Source organism: Toxotes jaculatrix, chromosome 5 (assembly GCF_017976425.1).
Source record: "Toxotes jaculatrix isolate fToxJac2 chromosome 5, fToxJac2.pri, whole genome shotgun sequence".
In the NCBI taxonomy this organism is placed as follows: domain Eukaryota; kingdom Metazoa; phylum Chordata; class Actinopteri; family Toxotidae; genus Toxotes; species Toxotes jaculatrix.
This window is the reverse complement of record NC_054398.1, coordinates 1786759-1808396: the sequence shown is the minus strand read 5'-3', so window position 1 is coordinate 1808396 and position 21638 is coordinate 1786759. Positions and strand designations below refer to the sequence as shown.

Genomic DNA, 21638 nt, shown 5'->3' with positions numbered 1-21638 from the left:
GACTAGTAGCAACTGTGTTGTTTGTTTGTCTTTATGCATGCCTGTGTGTGTGTGTGATCTGTGTTGTCACCTTGAGTCTGGTGTGTATTGATGCAGTCCTCTGACTCTCTCTCTTCCTGTACTGGCTCAGTCGCTCCAGGTGTTCAGGCCGACAGAAAACACCCGACGCCCACTTTAAGGCAGCTCCTCGGGCCAAACGCTCAGCCCTCTCCACCTCTGGCCATACCTCAGCCACCGGCACCGTGTCTGTCGCAGGGATAGAGGAAGCAAAGTCAGGGGAAACCTTCACTGATTTTTCTGTGGGACCTCTGAAGGTGTCCTGTGGTATCAGACACCATGGTCCGGTTCAGAAGCTCATGTGCCCACTGTAGGTGGTGGACATGGATCAGCATGGAAACTCTGAGCAATCTGAGGGTACGCAGCTCCATCCACAGTAAGCTGTGATGCTCTGTGTTCTGACAGCTGTCTATCACAGCCAACATTCAGGATCTTATATCTGGGATCTCTAAAATCTGAATCTCTTTTTCGATAAAAAAGACAAGCATTTTTTTGAGACAGGCTAAAACATTGTGAGAGCGAATCTGTAAAATTTGATAGAGAGAACATGAAGCCCTGAGGACTCTCCTATAGCACTAGTGGGTGAGTACTTTTGAACTGGAATAGTTTTCTAAATCTCTAACCGTACAACAGTCTGACAAATTGCCTTTGCAGCCGGGGAACAACCTTCCCACTGACAGAAAAGCTGGACCTGGCCTGATGATCTGCTGAATGAGGTTTAACTTGTTGTTTGGAGAAATAAAATCCGGTGTGCCGTGATAAGGTTTGTTCCCAGCTGGGAAGATTTCTGTCACGAGTAATTATGGATTGCATTACTCATTTTTTTCTTCTCTGTTTCTCATTTACCAGCTCAAGAAAAAAAGTACACCCTGTTTTTGTTCTCTCCTGATATTGTCCTCAGACGTCCTCCCAGCTCTCCCATGCTTTCACTGATCTCTGCTGAGCCGCCAGCCGTAACACCCATAACAAGAGAGGATTCAGAGCGTGCTGAGCAGCAGGAATATTGATGTTTAGGGAATGGGATATGCTGTACAGTCTGAGGAAAACATATCTGTGAGTCCTGATGGAGAGGAGGTGTTTATAGCAGAGAGAGCTGAGGCTCTGCTGTCAGCCACTGTCAGGTACGCAGGACGTTAGTCAGCCAGGCAGGCAGCTGAGGGAGCGCCCGTCACAATCACATGACAATGCCTCCATTTGAATTACACATCTTAATTGGTCTTAACTGAATAATGTAGTGGTTGGTGACTCAGCAGACAGTAATGTGATGTGCTGGGTCGCCAGCTCTGAGACTTCGGGGCTGAAAGCTTAGTGGATTGGGTTGAGATGACAAAGTTTAACAGTCACAGACGGAGCATTTATCACCGACAGTTAAAGTTAAAGGGGCAGCGTGTGACAAATGATTCATACTCCAAACAAACAGGGGGCAGCGTGTTACCAGGAAGCTGAGGTCTCCGTCCCTATCTGGGATGTCCACCAGTCCGCTGATGCCAGTGGACCGTCACAAGAGCCAGAAAGTTTTTACTGGCCTCCCAGTGTCCCTGTTATTCCGTCAGCACATGAGAGTGTGCTATATGCATGTTACTGGACTGGGCTCACTGGTCAGTCCCAGCCAAGCTTCAGCCCTCACCCTCATGTTGAGCTAACGTTAGCTTGAATAAATCAAACCTCAGCACAGGACAGTTGTTGACATGTTGCTAAACCTGTATGGACTGGAGAATAATGTTTCCCACACAGGTTTACCCTGCTGTCTGATTATGTAACTGGTCAGCTCCCAGTTTATCCAGTCAGAGAGAGACAGGGGAAGATGTAGTGGTGGCAGGATTAGAGGAGGTGGAGGGAGGTGATGGAGAGCAGCAGCATCAGTAGCTAGCTGGTTAGCATGCCAACTACAGTGGATTTCTCTGCAACACAAGACACGGACGTCTTTGACGTAACGTCCAAACTGTCATTTCTTCACTTTCTGTTTTTAATCTAAGCTCATTTTTAAATGATTTAAACAAAAATACTAACAGGTTGCCCCTTTAAGTTCCTGTGTGTGAGAGCTTCTGGTAAGTATAATACTTCCTGACTCTGTGTGTGTGTGTGTTTCTCTGGGCGTCTCAATTACACAAACAGGACTGTCTCTGTCTCAGAGGAGGATCTGCTTTGTCCTACCAAGACTAAATCTGTGTACTGAAACGTCATCATCAGCAACTCACAGAGTCAGGAGAGCGATGAGCGTCGTGTAAACGCTGGTTTAAAGGACAGTTACCTCTCTGTAGCCCTGCTGCAGCGGTGCGTTCGTGGGTCTGCTGGTATGGAAACAGCACACTCTCAGCTCATGAAGGCACATGGTGGAGAGTTACAGCCCCTCTTAGGGAACACATGAGATGCACTTACATTGTGCATAGATGCATTATGGGAAGTGTAGGAGCCATAGGTTTTGAAGCTTGACCCCTACCAGACCCTAAAAGTCAGGATGTCTCAGCCTGTGTCCACCAGCTCGTTGGAAATCCAGGACTAAACTGATAAACCATCTTTTTAAAGTTGGTTGTTTTCACTTCAAAGGACATAAGCACTCACAGATTTCTTCCCCCTGCAGAGAACTCATTTAAATTTTTGACATTCTCCGTTCTGTCTTGGACTTGGAACGAGCCGCTGAGAACGTCTCACCGCAAGGACCATTTAGAAGTCACTGAGGAACTTTCAATCATATCACATGATCTTCATCAGCAGATGGCAGTTTGCCCAGCTCTCATGGGACTGTAGAGTTTTTTTTTGTTTTTTTTTTTCTCTACACAACAAATTCCCAAAATGCTCAGAAATTTGAACAACACAGCTGGGCATCATGGGAAAACACTATTCCCTGATGAAGATCATGTGATAATTTAAAGTGCCCTAATCACTACTAAATGGACCTTGTGGTGACACTGGTTTCTAAACTATTTAAAGCTGCCTTTGAACCACCAGGGGACACTAAAACTTTCTGTTCAAACAGACTGATGAACCTACAGCTCTGGAAAGTTTCAGCCTGTGTGTCTGAGGCTGTGATCAGAGATGAAGCTTCATCACAGCAGAGGTGGATCCCGCTGATGCTCTGATGTAATCAAAAGCCAGTGCTGCTCCACAAATCAATACACCCCCTCGCCCCCCCACCCGAAGCTGCCTCCTCACTGATGGGTGTCGAAGTGTTCATTCATTTCTCTCATAGAGAAGCAAAACACAGTCATGCACAGCTTTGTTGTGTCTTTAGCTGTTTAGAGAACGACAGAAGAAGAAGTGGGTGTTGGCCACACAGCAATGCTGTCAACAGGCAAAGTGTGTGTATGCATGCATGTGTGTGTGTGAGTGTGTGTGTCATTACCTCCTGGTTTGTCACCACCATTCTTCTGATCTCCTGCTGACATTGAAGTTCAGTTTTCGGCCGCCCATCCACAGCACGAGTCTCCTTGTCCCTGGGGGCTGGCACTGAGGGTGCCCGGGGTGCGACTCTGGCAGGGGAGGGTGAAGGAGAAGGGCAGATGAGACAGAGGAGAAGAAGGAGAAGAAGAAGGAGAGGGAGGAGAAGAAACGGTGGAGGAGAGAGGGCACAAATCCATTCTACTGACGGCTTTCCTCTTTTCCCCTCACACACACTCTCTCTCACCCAGACACATCCTCTGCTGAGAGGCCAGCAGGAAAGGGAGGGAGCTGGAGGGGGAGGTGGGGTGGAGGGGAGAGAGAGAGAGAGAGAGAGAGAGAGAGAGGAGAATAATGCTGGAGGTTGGGGAGGAGGGAGGGGGAGGGGAGAAAGGGGCAGGGACAGAGAGGGTATAGGGAGACATGCTGCATTCAGGTGCCTGCTGAGAAGATGGTAAATATTAGTAGAGAATAACATTTAGCTCAGCTTTCTGATTTTCTGATTCCAGGTTCTACCGAAGGATCCGAACAGTGCCTGCTCAAGGTCCACTTACTAACTTTTTCCACAGCTTTTGGCCACACTATCTTCATCTGACCAAAAAAAAAAAAAAAAGTTAGGGAGCTTCCATCCATCTCCATGACAACGACGGAAACCCCACCCACTCGTTAAGACTATGTGACATGGCGGAAAGCTCTGGAAAAAGTCAGAAACTGGACCTTGAGTTAGGACTGTTTTGTCAAACTGCTGTTTCCACAATCAAGAAAAAACTTTCACGCTTATCTGCAAAGAAATTTTTGGAAGTTTTTAGAAAGTGGGACATTTTGGGAAATATTCGTAATTGCTTTCATTGCTGAGAGCTAGATGAAAAGATTAATACCATTCCAATGTTTGTACGGGAAATATGAGGTTGCTGCCAGTAGCAGTTAGCTTGGCACAAAGACTGAAAACAAGGGGAAACAACTCGGGTGTCTGTCTACCATCAGCTCCACAGCTCACTAACATGTTACACCTCATTTGTTGTGTAAAGAGATTTTTGCATGTTGCCGTGTGGCTACAGAGAATAAGAGTGATAGACACATACATGTGCATTGATGTTGAAATAATTACAATTTTTTTTTCTTTGTCCCACAGGACGTTAGGACGTCAGGAGAGAGAGAGAGAGAGAGAGAGAGAGAGAGAGAGAGACCAGGAAAAGAATCCAGATGGTGGCAGAGGGGGTGAGGGGGTGGGGTGTGAGTAGGGGATAAGTGGATCTGATTTGATCCACAAAACCTTTTGGGAGCCTGAGAGTCTCCTCGACTCGTAAAGGGAAAACAATTTAACTCACGGTTACAGGAAGAACCGATGTATAATGCATAAGTCATTAGGAAAGCACAGAGGAGCCGAGAGCTAATGTCCATGACTATCATTCTCTCATCGTGAAGCACTTTACAGGTGTCTCAGATGGTTTAAGTCAGACCTCAGTCAACCAACACCCGCCCCCAAACACCAGGCAGGTGAACTCTGTGGCTCTGCTGCTGAATCCGAACAAAATGTCTCCAATTTTTCCACCGAAACAAAAACAGACTGTGTCACTGACCGTCTCTGATCCTCTGCAGCTGTCTGAGCAGCGCCAGCTACTACTGCTGAGGGAAGTTTGTTTATTTGCGGACTGAGTTCTCTGACCCCACCACCCTGTTTACGCCTCCAAGCTTCCTGGATCTCTCCAAAACACAGCGAGGAGCATGCCAAGTGGCCCTGTGGCTGGAGCCAGCTCCAACACGCTATCTGAAGGAAACACACAACCGTCAGTTTTCAGTGCTGCATTTCAATTTTTCTCTTGCAGTTTTAAAATTTGTGCGTGGGTGCTCTGTGGGCTACCTTTGAATAACACATTGAATCGGAATGAGGGACAAAACTGTGAAAGAAAACTGTTAAAAAAAAAGGTTTTGTAGCATGTGTTTTACTTTTTTTTTTTTAACCCACATGCTCACAGTTGTCCACCAGGTCATACCTGCAATAACTGTTTGTTTTTGGCCACTTGGGGGCAGTGGAAACAGGCTGGGAACACAATACTGATATATTATCACCTTATAAGTTCACACCCAACACATACAGAGCAACATGAGCATCTGTGTGAAGTTGATGATTCACCTTTAGCTCTGAAACAAACACACAGTAGCTGCTGCTGGTATAAATGATCTGAGAGCAGTGATTAAAACAATTAAGGTGAGAGATGTAAAACCAAAACAATGAGCTGAAAGATGCTAAAACCCTCCACAGAGCTGAGGGGAGCTGTAGGCTTGGATGATGATTCATGGTTTAAACCATGAGCGGCACATTTTCAGTCATCTGGCAAATGTTGGTATTGATCATAGCTGCTTTAAACCAAAAGAAAAAGTCAAGGTTTGTATGTTTAGTACATCTCAGGTGGAAAGGTTGAAATAAAATAGGAATCAAGGATAAGAAAAACAAACAAAAACAAACTGAAGGTCCTCTCTTGATCTTTCCAAGAAAATGTAGACCAGTAGACCAACGCCTGTCCAGCAAAGAGAAAGGTACAATACAATAAAACAACCCTCTGATTATTTTTATAGCCTGATCCTCTTCAGGGCGTCAGAACTTAACACACAGAGCGCAAAGCAGAGTGGAAATCCAAGTGAGACTGCCTGATGTCCACGTCCATTTATCCAGACTGTATCTGTCATTCTGTCACAGTGGTTGTGTGTTTGCTGGTCATCCCGGCAGGGTCACCCTCCTCAGTAGCCTATCACCTCTCGTATCTTTGCCACACAGGAACAGTTTCCCTCAGGGTCATGTAAGGAACAGAGCAGGGGCTGACACACCAGGATGTCGTGCACAGTGTATTCCTGTCAGGGTGGGGCCACATCGCCGAGGACAACAAGGCCGCTGACCTGCTGAGGTCTAAGTGTTGTCACGGTGACAGCAGACCTTAGTGCAGAGCAGAGTTTCCGGAGGCTCAGTCGCTCCCTCTGCTGTGGAACAACAATCACTCACATCTGTGAGCTCAACATCAAGTCCAGCATCCAGACTAATGACATGTCTGCTCATTAACCGCTCAGTCCATCCACCACTTAACATTTCATCAGCTGGTCGTACTGATGTGAAATTCACTCGACAGACAGTGGAGACCCGCTGATCTTTGCTCTGCTGCCACCATTAGACCAACGTTTCGAACTCCACACGAGAAATTACCAGGAAATCGGTAAGTTTTAGTAAAATATTTAAATCAGGATGGACATCAGGATCACATGGTCACCTCTGTGTTATCAGTGTGGGGTAAACGTGTACAGGCTAACATTCACATTAACCCTTGTACTGAACTTTTTACAGCCATGAATCTGTCACAGCTGTGGAAGGTGACAAACCCACAGAATCTGCACTGTACCACCGCCCACTGCACGTGTATAAGACGGCTGAAACAGCCGGTGTTAGCCAATTCAACACAGCTGTGTGTGTCTGTGTGTCCTGAAAGCAGAATGAAGTGCTCCCCTCCCCTCCTTGTTGTCATCACCTTGAGCTCCATAACATCTAGCAGCGCCTCCACCCAGAGGGGCTCTGGGACGAACAGGATGTCTAATTCTAGACCACTTCCTGTATGACATTCCTGACCTGGGCTGCCTTCCTGCCAGACTCCCTCCCAGGCTCTGTACGTATAGACGTTCTACAGCTTTTACATTCTTTTGCATGTGAATGGAAATGTACATGAAGAAGAAGAGAGCGGCGAGAAACAAAGTGACAGGAAGTAGTTTAAAGCCGCTGCCTGGATCGGTCAACTCCATCGGTTTAAACTGGTTTTTGTAGCCATTTCATTCCATTTATTATATTGGTGCCTTCCATTAAGTGCATAGAATGAAAGTTCACATGAAAACATTTATAACAAAGTGACAGACTGATACGTGGAGACGTGAGACATGGAAAAAAAAAACCAGGTCACCGGACAGAACAGACTACATTCATTGTAGCAGCATCACTGCAGCCCCCTCTTTCACCTTCCACCTCCTCTCATCTGATGTATTACATGTATGATACAGGTTTACATATGTAAATATATGGATTTATGTATGTGCAGTAACACAGATCATGTGAGTGAACACTGAGAAGGAAGCAAAACCCCAACACACCAGTGACACTTTGTGCCGGCAGGAGGAAAAGAAACAGACTCTGATTGGTTGTTTCAGCAAAAAAACAAACAAACAAACAAACAAAAAAACACGACAAGTGAAATAACAGCCAAATATCTGTTGGTTCCATGGAATAAAAACCTTCATTAACTTCTGCTTAGAAAGGACCGACTGAGTCCCTGACCAGAAACGTGTTCTTACTGAAGCTCCCATTCCCTCAGTATCTGAATCCTTCGTGTTGTTCCCTGACATTACACATAAATTCTCATCTAAGATCAGTTTAGTAAAGATTTCCTTCTCCCTCAGTGTTTATTAGTTATCTATACACATTTGTTTATCCTTCCAGTTTAAATGATAGAAAAATAAAATATGAATCTAAATATAAAGAAGTGTAAATTATTTCAAACACATTTAAGCTACGAGAGAAGCTTCACCTTAGCTACTGAAAGTGACCAAATAATAGCAGCTGATTGCCCAGAAAAAAAAATAAAATAAAAACCTGCCTTCCACAAAATTATGATGAAGATAAACTAAAAATATTCAAATGGAAACTGTAACTTAGCAAATAAAAGTGAAAACCAACAGTAATGATTGGATTCAGATTAAAAGAAAGAAACAGAAACTCAAACAGATATCTCCCAAAGATAAACCAACATGAGATGCATTAGTTATATATTTATAATTTGGCCGTTTGATTTCAGCAGTGAAACAGAGCCTTTAAAGAATCATCATCATCTCCTGCAGCTCTGAGACACAGAATCTAAACCCGGATCATCAGGATCCCTTCATGGATCCCAGACGAGCTGAAACTGGGAGAAACAGCATCTGAGTGTGTGCTGGTGAGGTGATGTAGTTACAGTATGCTCTCCCTCATGTTCCCACTGCTCAGAGTGTTTGACTGCTGACTCTCTGTGTGGGCCGACGCTCGCTTCCACGTGTGAAAGTCCAGAAGAGCCTGGTTGAGTTTCTCCATCCAGTCCAGCCTCTCCTGTTTGGTGTCAGCTGAAAACCAACACCTGAACGAGAAGAACAGCCGTCATTTTATGAACAGTGATCCGAGCAACGCTGCGAGAATCAGACCTGATTCAACACGAAGCTCCGGCCGCAGCCCAGCTGTTGATGTCAGAGAAGGTGTTTCCCATCGGCTGTGAAAGCTGAAACACCCGCTGTGACGTCACCGGCCGGGTGCAGTCAGACGAGCGACGTGCTTCTTGCTTACTGTAAACAGAAGTGCCTGCTATAGCTGAGGAGGTTTTCTGAGAAATGAACAGCCTTATTCTGCGTCTGCTTAAATGTGAAACTTGATTACAGTCCATGAACACCATAAAACACATCCCTGGGATCTGTTCAGAGGCTCTCAGTTACATCTAAAAGGTATTTAGTGTATTTATCATGTTACACTTAACAAACTCCTAAAGATGTGATGTGTCAGGGTGCTGGGAGTGTGTTTATCCAAACTTACTTGGCCAAAGCTTCCTGGCTGGCGTCCTGCTGCTGGTGTGGGACGTTGCTCACCAGCTCGAAGGTGAAAGGTCGGGCACACGAGTCCCTCTTGACAGGCCTGACACACTGACTGGGAGAGCTGGACAGAAAGAAGCTGCCCTCTGCTTCCTGAGAGGTTCAAACACAAGACTGAATCAAACCTGCTGAAAGGAACACGGCGACCTGGTCTGATCGTAGTCTGCTGCTCTGTGCCTACCTTGGTCTCTCTGTCATTGGGGTGGTTCCAGTAGTACATGCTGCATCCGTCCAGGACAAAGTACCGGCGATGCCAGACCCCGTACCCGCTGATCAACTCAAACATTGTCTGGACCACAAAGAGAGAGGACTGAATTTAAGGCTGACTGCTAACTGAATGCAGAGAAAACAGATCAGAACTGAAATGTTATATACATGTAGAGTTGCGTCCAAATACATGACTTATATTCCCACGGGCGTGTGGTGTAAATCTGACACAGTATGACGCTAAATGACGGACGTATCTGTGATGTAGCCAGCGTGTTGAGGAAAACAAAGAAACGTGACTGACCAGGAAACCCTCGTGATGCACGTTAGAGTGACTCTCACTGTCCAGTCTTAAGTAGATGTTGCCCTCTAGAGGAGAGAGAAAAGGCACCTGCACAAGAGGGAGAGGACACACTGTCAAACTGGTGTGAGGACAACAGAGGAGGAGGAAACACAAAACTATATTTCTATATTCTATGCTCTTCATTCAGTTTGGTGCATACTGTCTCATTTGTTTTTAATTTGAATGTAAGAACAACAAATGTACTGAAACCACCAAACATCATGGATTGTGGAGATCAGAGGGGAAAGAGCTTGAACTAAAAATAGGAAATTCATCCAGCACAAACAAACAAATGCAATCCAGACTGAGACAGTGGTTTATCTGGATGAGTCAGAGGGCAGCTTCTGTAAAGGAGCAGAGGGAAATGTGAGAGGTGAAGGGCTGACGGTGGCCAGAGAACAGTGAAAACCTTTTCCTGAAATTCATCTCCCAGCAGCCTCCTGATTTTGCCTTCAAGTTTCATCTGAGTAGAGGAAGCAAGACAAAGACAGGGGAGGGAGACAGACAGGGAGGGACAGACACATTATATCACCAGTGAGTCCACCCATGTGCAGTAATTTCCAACAGAATAATAAAAGAGGCAAAGTGTTTCCTCAGTGTCAGACAGTGGGTGTGTCACATGAGCCATGCTTTTCCCCTCTCAGTGCTACCATTCAGTCAACAACTTACACAAAAACATCCACTAACAAACATGTTCACCAAACTCCATTCACAAAATGGTATTTTTTTTTTTACATGACACAGATATCTGAATTAATATGAACAGGGACTGTATCACCTCAGGGTTCCTTTAGGTTCTATTGGTATCAAGTCAGTTTTTTTTACTTTTAAAATGATTAAACTGACCAACAATCCAGTTTTCATCAACATCACTCAGACACAGTCTTTGGGCTCAGAGTAAGACACTTCTGATTCTTAAGTGAGACAAATTATTACCTTGTCCAGAGGGAACTTGCTCTGTCCCAGCGAGGCCAAGGTGATCTTATGAGAGCCCACCAGACAAAAGTTGCTGGAGCGACGGGTGTTGAGAGCAGGGAGAGCAGCAGCTGATGGACAAAGACGCACAGAATGAAAACATCACAACAAACACGAAAAGCTCAGTCAATAGCAATAGCTTATTCAGTACAAAGCAGAAATGCCTCCATATCAAATTCATATTTTTTCTAATACTAATACTCTACTAATCTAGAGTTAGAGTTTAGTGAAACGGGCGAATTGTCGCTCCTAACAACAAAAATATTGATAAATAAACTGAACTCACGTGCCAGAGTGTTACTGGATCTCTGCTGAAAACAAAAGAAAAGGTTTAGGTAATACTCCTGTGTAAGGTTAAAAAAAAAGCATAATTAAATTGGGCGTGAAGCTGTGCACTCACTGTGATAGTGTTCAGAAGTTTTCTTGGTGTGACCTGAATATGTAAGGACACCAAAAACGACTTAGCCTCATTAATAAATACACAGCTGGTTCATTATCTGTGAGAAATTCAGATACTTACCCGTGACTTGGTGGTGGTGGTGGTCCGGTCCACGCTGCAGTTACTACCTGAAGTATGAGACTAGGTGGCACAAGAACAGGCACATTAAAAACCCACACATTACACAGACCACAGTTCAATAAAGAAATAACCAGTGCCACACTGGCTTGTTTACGCAGTTTCATTTAAAGTCTAGGGCCTGCTCATTGTATCTGCTTGGTCTACACTAGTGTGGCTCTTTATTTCAATTAATATGTGACAAAAACAAAACAAACTGCGAATCAGAATGTTGATGTTTCGTCTCACCAGGCTGTAGACTTCCACATCAATCTCAAAAGATGAGCGAATATCCTTCCTGAAACATTATGGAGACAAAGCAAGCAAAGAGTTTGTTTACAGTGTAGAGCTCCATTGAAACAATCATTCTGATGCAATCACAAGACTCTTTAATTCCAGGGCAAGTGAGCAACATTATATTTCACAACCTCTATGTAAAAAAGAGGATTTGCATCACAGAGACTGTCCTTGTATGGTCACAGTTGCCTGGAAGTTATTATATTAAAAACATTTACATTGAGAAAGTCAGCTTATTCGTTGAGTTGATTAAACGAACCAACCACAAAGCGACTGATAAAGTGTAGCTTACAGAGTGACAGACGTAGGGAAGGAGATGGTGTCTCCTTTCTGAGCGTCAGCAGCGGTGGCCAGAGGGGTGGCGATGATGTTGCACGGCCCGTAGCGGATCAGGACGAAAAAGTAGTGACTTGGTCGACCTGAACGAGGACATAAACAGTCCTTTCAGAGCAGACGTCAGCCACTGTGTCTGTGTTAATTAAGCCCCGGATTTTAAAACAGAGGGGTTTTCTTATCAAAGTAACACAAAGGCATGAAATAACTGTATGAGGCAATCGAAAATACAGAATAGCAGACATGTCTTGTTGAGGTGCTACCTGTCCTGCTGTGTGAGGAGCAGACAAATTCAACCTTCAGAGGCAGCTGGATGTTTGTGATGCTGACAGTCCCTCTGCAGGGCTGCTGGGAAACATAATCCCTGTCCTCCCCTGCTGCCTCTCCACTCTCAGAGTTCCTCTCCTCCCTCAGTCTGGCCACCTCTGCCAGCAGGGCAGAGCGTTTCTCACCTGGGACAGACAGGTAAATCACAAGAATGAGGAACAGAAAGACAATAAAAAAATGAAGGGAATGATATGAAAACGATCATTAAGGCTGTGGAGCAAGTGTAGATATCAAGGGTCTATGAAAACCAAAGGTCCTGTGGTCTACATACAGGAGACCAGCAGGAGTTTTTCAGCTTCTGCCTCCTCCAGCGATCCTCGGCCATGCTCCTCATCAGTACAGCAGCTCAGAGCCTGCAGGGTCTGGTTGATGACAGTCTGCAGCTTCCCTGCTTCTTCATTAAGAGCCTGGAGAGACACAGAGCAACACCCAGCACTGTGAGTAAAGGGCCATTTGTACAGGATTTAATTAAATCAAACAGAAGTCAAGTTCAGAAACTGAAGCACAGTTTTTATTTTCAAAGCTAGTGTTTTGTAGTAAGAAGAACAGGATTACTCTGAATATTAACTCAAAGACTGTGAGAGTGTGACTCCCTCCAATAACCAAAGACTGTGCTACACACCAGGATTTTTGCTTTGGTGTCCACAGAATGTTGAGGCTGGGACTTCTCTGGAGCTCGTCTCTGGACCCCGGGGGTGACGCTCTGAATGGCCGGCAGCTTACTCTGCCTCTGAGTACGGTAGGCGTCAATACTGCCAATCAAGGAACCAACCAACATCAAGTTACAGTTACACACGTTATAGTACAATATATACTCACACTGAGGGTTATTTGAGACAGTACAGCTGCCTTGACGTGACAAAAACCATTGTTTGTTGTTGTTGTGGGCTTGTAATTTCTGAGATGTGTGTCACGCCTGAGTTATCATCACTCATGATTCAAGACTGAGGATTGAAGTTGCTGCTGAGACCTGTACCTGTATAGAGGAGCAGATTCAACAGGAGGGGTGGCGGTCTCGTCCGGGGTCAGGAGCAGAGATGGAGGATTCGACTCTTGGCTTGCTGCTAGCCGCTGTTTGAGGAATATGGAACATTTACACACAACAGATATTCATTTACAGCTTCTGAATTTCTCAGCAGCTCAAAGTTGGGAATTAATCTTAATCTTACCAGAGGGGTGACCACAGCCTCTACAGACTTGCTGAGAGGAGAGAGGATGCCGCTGGGAGGGAACGTGAGCAGCTCATCTCCATTGTTTTCAAGCTGCTTGCTCTCGTCACACTCTTCCTTGGCATCTCCCTCTTCTTCACTTTTCTCCTTCTCTGACTCGGTGTCCATTTTATCTTTGTCTCCAGAGCAAGCGCCAATACCACTATCGCGGTCCTCAGCATCTTCATCATCCCCCCTCTCTCCCTCTATCCTTCCAGCGTATTCCAGCACCTCCTCGAACATCCGATCAATTATTTCAGTGGTGTTGGTCTCATCATGAGAGCTCAGCTCAGCATCTAAGGAGAGAAACATAAAACTACAGATCAACAGGCAGGCGGCTGCTGAGCCTCCATAAAACCAACAGTCAAAGATAAAGAAACGGGGACGCATGTTCAAGTCTGTATTCACGCCGTGTTTTCAAAGACATGCTGCTCGGGATGTAAACCCAGTGTGTGCACTTCACCAGTGGTCAGTGATCTGTCTGACCAGCAACTTCACCAGTGTGCTCCACCTCTCACCCCTCACCTCTGTCCTCAGGCAGCCCAGGTGCTCACACATACTGTTCTCACCTGACATACTTGTCTCTGGCCTGTACTTCCCTGAGGTACTGGTCTCAGAAAGGGGTGAGTCATTGATCAGCTCAGGCTCCAGGATGAAAGTGACTTTCTTTGAGCTCTCTCCTCCCTCTGCCTTGTGAGTTCCTCCTGTCAGCCCATCGGTAACACCCTGCCTTTCACCTACACCCTCTTGCTCCATTTCCTCCGTCTCCAAAAGGCGCTCTGACACCTGGACCTCTGTCAAACTCACAGCTGGATCACTTGTATCAGTGCCTACTGGTTCAGCACAAGCCTCCGCCTTTGGCTGTGCTACTTCTTCAGTGTTTCTTTGAAGCTCTATATACACTGTTAGTGTTTCTGTCAGAGCCTGAGCTACATCTGCAGACGGAGACGCCTCTGTCTGTTTCACTCTGCTATTTGAGCCTGTTGTGTTCGCCTCTATGTCCAGGTTTTCTTTTATTTTGACAGACTGAGTGTCCTTTGACTGTTGACATATAACATCCTTATGAATACATCCCTCTGTGTCTTTCTGGTCTTGTTTTGTCATAAAAATATCAGTATCTCCTCTGGCTGCCCCCTCAGTGCGTTCTTCACAGGACTCTGTGTTGACTTGGTTTCTGTTTAAAGTAGACTGGTCTTTCACAGAGTCCTCTTCTGGTCTGGGTTTCTGATCTTTCTGCAATTCAGAGGAACCAGCAGGATCGACGTGATCTGCAGCACTGCCTCCTTCCTCCTCCTCAGCACACAAAGCTTCCTCCTGTTCTTCAGCCATGCCAGACTCTTCCTCCTTGCTCACCTTGTATTGCGGATACCTCCACACCCGTACCTCCTCATCTGTTGAAGGCTCAACCTCCTCTTCACCGTACGAAGAATCGTTGATCTTTTCATCTTCTTCAAATGAAAACATCTCTGATCTGCCATGTTCTGTTACTTCACCTGTTTCCTTCTTGTGAGACTCGTCTGGACGAGTTGATGCTAACGGTCTCTGTCCATCATCTGAAGCATTCTGATCCTCACTGAGAGACGGTTTGGAGAAACTCTGATCCTCACTAAAAGACAGCTTCAGTACAGTGTGGGTCTCTGGTTCTTGGTTCCCGAGCTGTTCTTCTTCATATCCATCTGAACCTTTGTGGTCTTTCTCCTTCACAGGTTCTTCATCCAGATGAGTGCTTTGCTCCTTACCTTCCATGTGCAGCTGCCTTTCACTACAGCTTTCAAACCTTACAGATGCTGCTGGGGCTTCAGAGTCACATGGTGCCCTTTCACCTGTTGAAAGATGAGTCTCACACCTTTACACTAGGTGCCTAAGCACCACACTAAATACACTTTGGAACAGGTAATAAAGGCAAAAGCTGTTTAAATTCTGTAGAGTTAGATACTGATTGTAGTGGGCAAAGACAATAATGCAACTTAACATGATGATAACATGACAGCAAATGCAAAGACTGAGGGAGTTTTAGAAAGAGCTGCACCAATCACAGCTCCTCTATCCAGACACTGATTTTGGTACCTAAAGTTAAGCTGACTATTGATCTGATACCAAGTGCTTATTTCTTTCTAACGTGAGTGTGACTCAGTGTGTGGAGCTGACTGGGATCATTACTCTATGTGCAAATTTTACATATTTTAAATCATATTGCTCTAAAATGTTTATGAAATTATGCTACAGCAAACTTAGTGACTTAGAGACTGTATTTAATGTGGATCAATCAAATCTGACTGAAAACAACTGATCAGTTTAATTCTGTCAGCATCAGTGCTGATTAAGAGCCACTGAACTGGATTGGTTCATCACTGGTTAGGAGCAGATCTTTAGATAATAAAGCAAATTTAATGCAGTCATATACATTTCATCATGAGTCCTCTATCGGGGGGAAACATGATGCCATACCTGTCGTATTTATAGGTGGCTTCTCCACATCTGATGTCGGAGCTTCAGTGAAGCTGCCATCTTTCATCTCAGCATCACCATCAACCAGCTGGAAGAACCAATACCAGAACCAGGATTTAAGAATAAGAGGCAGGGGTGCAGCACACAGCTCAGTTTGATTCTGACTATAGCAAATAGATAAATAAATATAAAAATAAACAGATGTGATTGTGATTTTATGTGAAAGACACCTTCACAACAGCGTGGCAGAAAGGTAACTAAAAACACAAACAAATAAACTAGAATACATTAAAAAAAAAAATCAACATAAAATCTAAAATCCAGGAAAAGAAACAGGCACAGTAGGAAATAAAGTGAGAAACTAATGACAAGGGGGAATAGTGCTAAATAAAAAAATAAGTCCCTAATCTCCCATTTTTGGACAGTTACACATTTGTTCTTAGGCAAAACTAACAGTTGCGTACGCTGTAAAAAAGCAGGTGCTCAAAGGAAAAGTAGATGGAAAAAGACCTGGTAGACTGAAGAGCATGAGCCTCATGGATGAGTGGAAAATGCATGGTGAAGAAAAACCCCTTTGTGATTTCAAGTCAAGAACACTCTCCAGGATGTAGGCGTTCGTGTTTCCTTGTCAAGAACCAAGACCTGATGAATATTACCTCAGAGATGAGCACACCCCTGGCGAGACGCAAAACTAGAAAGTTTCCGTTCTCAAAAACATACACAAAGAAAACAGCAGAGTTCTTTCTATGAACAAATTTCTATGAAATGAAGAAACAAAAATGAACCTCAAAATTAAATCAGTGATGGGAGAAGAAAAGTGTAGAGAAAGGATGGAAGAGCTCATGACTCTCATCTGTCAAACATGGTGGTGGCTCTGTTGTGACTTAGACAGGTACGGCTGTCAGTGCAACCAGCAGACTGGTATTTACTGAGGATTTCGCTGCTGACAGAAGCAACAGGATGAATGCAGAGGTACAGAAGCCTTTTGTGCTCAGATTCAGCCAAAACTCATCGGATGACATTTCATCAGTAAGCAGGACAACAATCCTAAATACGGTCAAAGCTTCCAAAGAGCTTTTCAAGGTGAAGAGGTGGAGCAGCCTTGACTAGCAGAGTCCATCACCTGGTCTTAATCCTGAAGAAAAGACTAAAGGCAGAGAGATGCCACAACAAGAGAGAGCTGAAGGAGGCTGCAGTGAAGGTCAGGGAGAGAATCACCAGGGAGGACACCAAGTGTCTGCTGATGTCTGTGGGTCTCAGACCTCAGGTAGTCACTGACTGCAAAGGATTTTACACATTATATTTAATATGATGGTTTTGTTTGACTTCATGTGCATCTGCCCAGTTACTTTAGAACCACTAAACTTTGGGCTCAATCTTCCACACAGGTCTTTCATTGGTGACGTAAACCTACTCAAGTTAAAGCTGAGACTTGGCAGATCAGTGGAGTATCCATCCATTATTTTATTTCAAACTTAATGTGCTGAAGCACAGAGCCTGAATTTCAAACAAGGTGTAACTGTCCACGTAAAGCATACTGTACCGTACCTGTGATATCCCTGTATATTAGAGGGATATTACCAGGACAGCGAGGATGATAACAATGAAACTTAAACAATATGTATAGAAAGAAAGAAACAGTGTTTTTCTCTGTGCAGCAGTTTATCACCTCATCACCACCCCACCACACACCACATGAGTCAGTTCCTGTTAACTCCTGTTCAAGATCAATGAGAACATAGTCCTTTATTTCTCCTGTGAACAGCCCACATCACAGAGGCACTATTTAAGAAGTGAGCTTCCACCCTCTGAAGTGGTAATGAGATCATTTATCCGGTCCCTGTTCAGTTTAATTCTTATCAACGCCCAACTCAACATCACCTAACGTGCAGGCTCTAAATGTTGCCCATGTGCACAGTGACCAGACAGAACAGTGGTTTCTTTTCTTTCTTTCTTTTTAAATCACTGACTCACATCCCAAGGCTGCATGGGAGGCCACTGAACTCTCCTTCTAGATCTAGGGACCCAGGAAGAAGGAGATGAGGGGCCAGGAGGGGTCCTTCCCTGCTAATGATCATACAAGCAGGTGTGAAAAAAAGCTCAAACAAACTCAAAAGGGCCTAATAAACATTAGAAAAACAAAAATTATATCCACATGTGAGAAAACTGTGAGTTTATCGTGGTCAATCAACGGTTTAGCAGCCAAGGAAATTAATCACAGGACCTTGACTATATCTGAAAATTCAGCGTGACCAATCAAAACTCACAACAGTGACTAAAACACAGGCAAAATACCACAACCACAAACCCACCTGAGCTAACGAGGGGTCAGAGCTGCTCCTTTTCAGCCAGGCGTTCTCACTGATTGGTTGGAAATGCAACTGGTTCAGCTCCTGCTCCCGTTCCTGAACAGGTAAACCATGTCAGATGTCAGACATAGACTCTTCAAGTCTTACAAGCAAATCACTTCATTATATTTGAATAGGAATCACACTCATATTAAATTAATCAATTCATTCATTCCTAAATTCATTTAATTAAAGGGCACTGTAGCTGCTAGTAGCTTTAGTTTAGAAAGATTTTAAAGATTTACAAACACCCTTGGAGAGTACGGGTATATTATAAATTATTTATGGGTAGAAATGATTTATATCACAGTGCTTTTGAGTTTATGTCCCCATACAAGTATGAGTATGAGTACCTGGGAGCTACAAATGTGTTGATCCAAGTGCTCTAGACACTAATGATGCATTTCACTTATAAAGCTATTCAACCGACCTGCCGTATGCGAGAGGCCTGCTTGGAGCTGGGTGTCGTGGTGCCCTGGAGTTTCTGATGAATGCCAGATACAAGGTTGGAGCGGGTTCTGGGGCCGAGGTTGGCAGGGCTCGGTGTGGGGCCTGCCTGGAAGACGGGCACTTTAAACCGCTCCATGCGCTGACTGAATTCTCCCTCATCTGGAGGGACCAAACGTCAGATATGAATTTTCAAAATGAAATAGAACACTACAAATCTGGTTCTCTCACTCTTTTGTAGCATAACTGCACATTTCTTACACCATGTTTTCTGATTCTTAATGCTGTGATATAACTGAAGTGTGTGCCATAACTTAGCCTTTCTGTAGCTAAGTGTGGCAAATCCTTTGTGAGCTACAGTCCAATCCTTCAGGCTTGGCCCTCTGGCCAATACCATGCCTGAGCTGAACTCCAAGGATTTGTTAATTTATGTCTTTGATAGTTTATTGTATTGTAGTGCTCAATGCTTACATGACAATAAACATACACTGTGAATAAGACAGAGGAGCAAAAAGACTTAACTATCAGATTACTGAAGAATATTTAAACAAAGCTCTGTGAGATCTAAGAAAGGACCAGGATGCACTGTGCTTCATGGAAGCATCCCATTTCAAAACAGAACAGAGTCAATTAATTCTACTAATTTTTGGGTTTTCTAAAATGAGTTTGATTAGTTAGAAAACTGATGCCATTTTCATGTTAAACAACATCAGCAACAATCATTAGAATTTATTTATATTTTAAATACAAGAAAATGTTATTTCTAGAGGAGTAACAGTAGTTTCAACAACTCTACATCTCCCTCTACCAGTGGGTAGGTACCAGTGACAGAGGGAGGAGGAGCTGGTTTGGGAGTGAGGGCTGTGGTATTGATAAAATGCTCCTCGTCCTTACAAAGTGAGAACTGGTTTAGAGTCAAGTTCCAAGTTTCACTCACATTTGCAAGTGAAATGCTCTCACTGTGCAGCCCAGGACTTCCATCTATTACAGCGTCAGTGTCAGTACAAGTTGTTTTGAAATTTGAAAACAGAAATGTAGAAATGCAGCACTGAATTTAAGAGAAACAAGTGTGTTGTTCATTCTCAGAGGTTTTGAATGTGTGCGTTCATATGCATGTTTACCAAGGAGATGCTCTCTGAAGCCCTTGTCATGGATGATGGCTGATGGGCTGTCAGCCCCAGGATCCGACAGGCACCTCTGGGTCACTGGAGCTCCTCCAAAATAACAGTAAAAAAGAACCTTGCTGTTACAAACTACAGAATTTATACAACATCCACAGACTATTCAATTCCCTGAGGACAGCTCTTCAGCTTGAGTGTTGACCTTTGCTACCATGACATGTCACCACCTTGAGCAGTAACATAAACCCTGCCAAAATACACTAGAACATCTTTGTGTGTGACAGGTGACAAATTAAAGGGAAACCAACATAAAGTGTCTCAGTAAGGTGTTGGGCCACCACATGCTGCCACAACAGCTTCAGTGCACCTTGGCATTGATTCTCCAAGTCCCTGGACTCTAATGGAGGGACAAACAGCTTTCCTCCTGTTTAACACATCAGTCCAAAATCTGGACGCATATCATGTCAGCAAAATGCCCCCCACAGGATCACAGAGCCACTGGATCCACTGGTAATTTGTCACCTGTCTGTATGTATTCATATACACCTAGTTGGCAGTTTATTGGTGCCACCTAGCTAAGACTAATGCAATGTACTTTGTATAGAATAGTCTGATGAATTGTATTGTGTTATACCCAGAACTGACTCTAATATTTAGTCAACTTCACTGATAAAAACTAGGTGGACAAAATATTAGAATAGCTGCTTCAGACAGCAAAAGGGAGGATTACCCTCTCTTCTCTGGGAGAGCTGCTGGACTCGGGACCGGACTGATGGAACCATCGGTGTGTCTGGCTTTGTCCCCAGCTCAGCCAAGTGCCCAGATGGTTTAGGGCTACAGTTCTCCTGACCTGCTGGCTCCAGGCGGCGTCGCTTCTGGCCATCATTCACCTCTGAGACATAAGACAGAAAAATGATAAGTGACAAGACATAAATCACAAATATAAACAATGGCAAATACTGTAGTAAATATGTGGACATTCTGGTATGTAGGCACAGTCAAACCTGATGGTGTGGGGACATTGTCTTCAGAATCTGACAGAGGTGCTCTCTGTCTCTTCAAGCTGACATTGCCACTATTTTCCTCGCCAGCTTCCATACTGAGCTGCAACCACAGTGACATTACAGACTGAATGTTTTTAAGGTGTCAGCTCTCACTGTTATTATGAAACAGAAACATATTAGTACAACGGCAGTACAAACAAGAGCCAGGTTTCTACAGGAGTTAGTCTTCAAAACACCTACTTAGGATTTCTAAAAATAAAAGAGAGACTTCTCAACAGTGAAGGTCGCGTACGTGATTATCGGGGGCCGAGTTAATATAGGTTAAAACTCTGACTATGTCATTTGGTTAAAATGACTAAAGCTGGATCCCACACACCTTTATACAGAGAGGGGAAACAGAGAGTGGATTAAACCGTAGCAGCATTATAAGTTAACAAAACGCGACAACGCCCCAGCGTTTCAGTTTCAGCTCAGGTCATTTTAAAATGAAACGCATGAAATAGCACGACAGTTAAACACATTAGCCTGCTAGCACATTAAAAACCCCGTGTTGGTTAAATTTGATTTCTCTTCTGTTTCCAAGCGCTGACAACCTTCCACTTGATAGCTAGTTAAAAGAGCTACATTAGCTAGCTTACGTTCGCAACACAGCCTTCTGAGTCAGCTCTGACCAGCTCATTTCAAGCTAACTTACCCAAAGTTGGCAAACAAAACGTTAGCCTAGCTTAGGACAACAAGCTAACTTTAGCTGGAATAAACTGTGTCGGAAGCGTGTTACAAAGTTAGCAATTGCTAAGTAAGTATTTTGTTGACTTACCTGAAAAGACGTCTGTATGAAACCACAGTGGTAAAACAGGTCAACGCTAACTGACGAGAAACAAACCTTGTTGTTCTACGCATTTAGTCGCCTCCTCCACTAACTTTGAATTTCAGCGGGTCTTCTGAC

General features: G+C 44.2%; 2 protein-coding genes across 7 annotated transcripts in view; both read right to left on the bottom strand.

Annotated features, from left to right (window-relative positions):
- Window positions 1-3726, bottom strand: part of exoc3l1 (exocyst complex component 3-like 1) — a 10322-nt gene extending 6596 nt beyond the window's left edge. Inside the window, exons 1-2 of the mRNA XM_041038340.1 lie at window positions 3401-3726; window positions 71-246 (exon numbers count right to left, since the gene is read on the bottom strand). Of these exons, the coding sequence (XP_040894274.1) occupies window positions 71-246; window positions 3401-3443 (219 nt within the window). The 5' untranslated portion in view covers window positions 3444-3726. The remainder of the gene's footprint in view (window positions 1-70; window positions 247-3400) is intronic.
- On the bottom strand, window positions 3422-21638 carry si:dkey-30c15.10 (uncharacterized protein LOC559353 homolog). Of its 6 annotated transcripts, XR_005894089.1 has the most exons (25): window positions 21510-21638; window positions 20693-20792; window positions 20419-20580; window positions 19689-19781; window positions 18551-18729; window positions 18085-18177; window positions 17747-17839; window positions 15773-15860; window positions 13286-13620; window positions 13093-13187; window positions 12739-12868; window positions 12388-12523; window positions 12053-12241; window positions 11749-11875; window positions 11409-11457; window positions 11124-11183; window positions 11004-11036; window positions 10890-10914; window positions 10565-10674; window positions 10038-10091; window positions 9590-9676; window positions 9260-9367; window positions 9023-9171; window positions 7653-8576; window positions 3422-3433 (listed from the first exon to the last, which is right to left on the bottom strand). XR_005894089.1 is itself a non-coding variant. In XM_041038334.1 (24 exons), exons 2-24 carry the CDS (start codon window positions 20784-20786, stop codon window positions 8414-8416), a joined length of 2652 nt encoding a protein of 883 aa, XP_040894268.1. In that variant the 5' UTR covers window positions 20787-20792; window positions 21510-21638; the 3' UTR covers window positions 7238-8413. The 6 variants fall into 6 exon arrangements, 5 of the variants coding, with proteins under 5 accessions (XP_040894268.1, XP_040894269.1, XP_040894270.1 ...); XM_041038334.1 differs by lacking the exon at window positions 3422-3433 and having other exon boundaries at window positions 7238-8576; XM_041038335.1 differs by lacking the exon at window positions 3422-3433 and having other exon boundaries at window positions 7238-8576; window positions 10890-10911.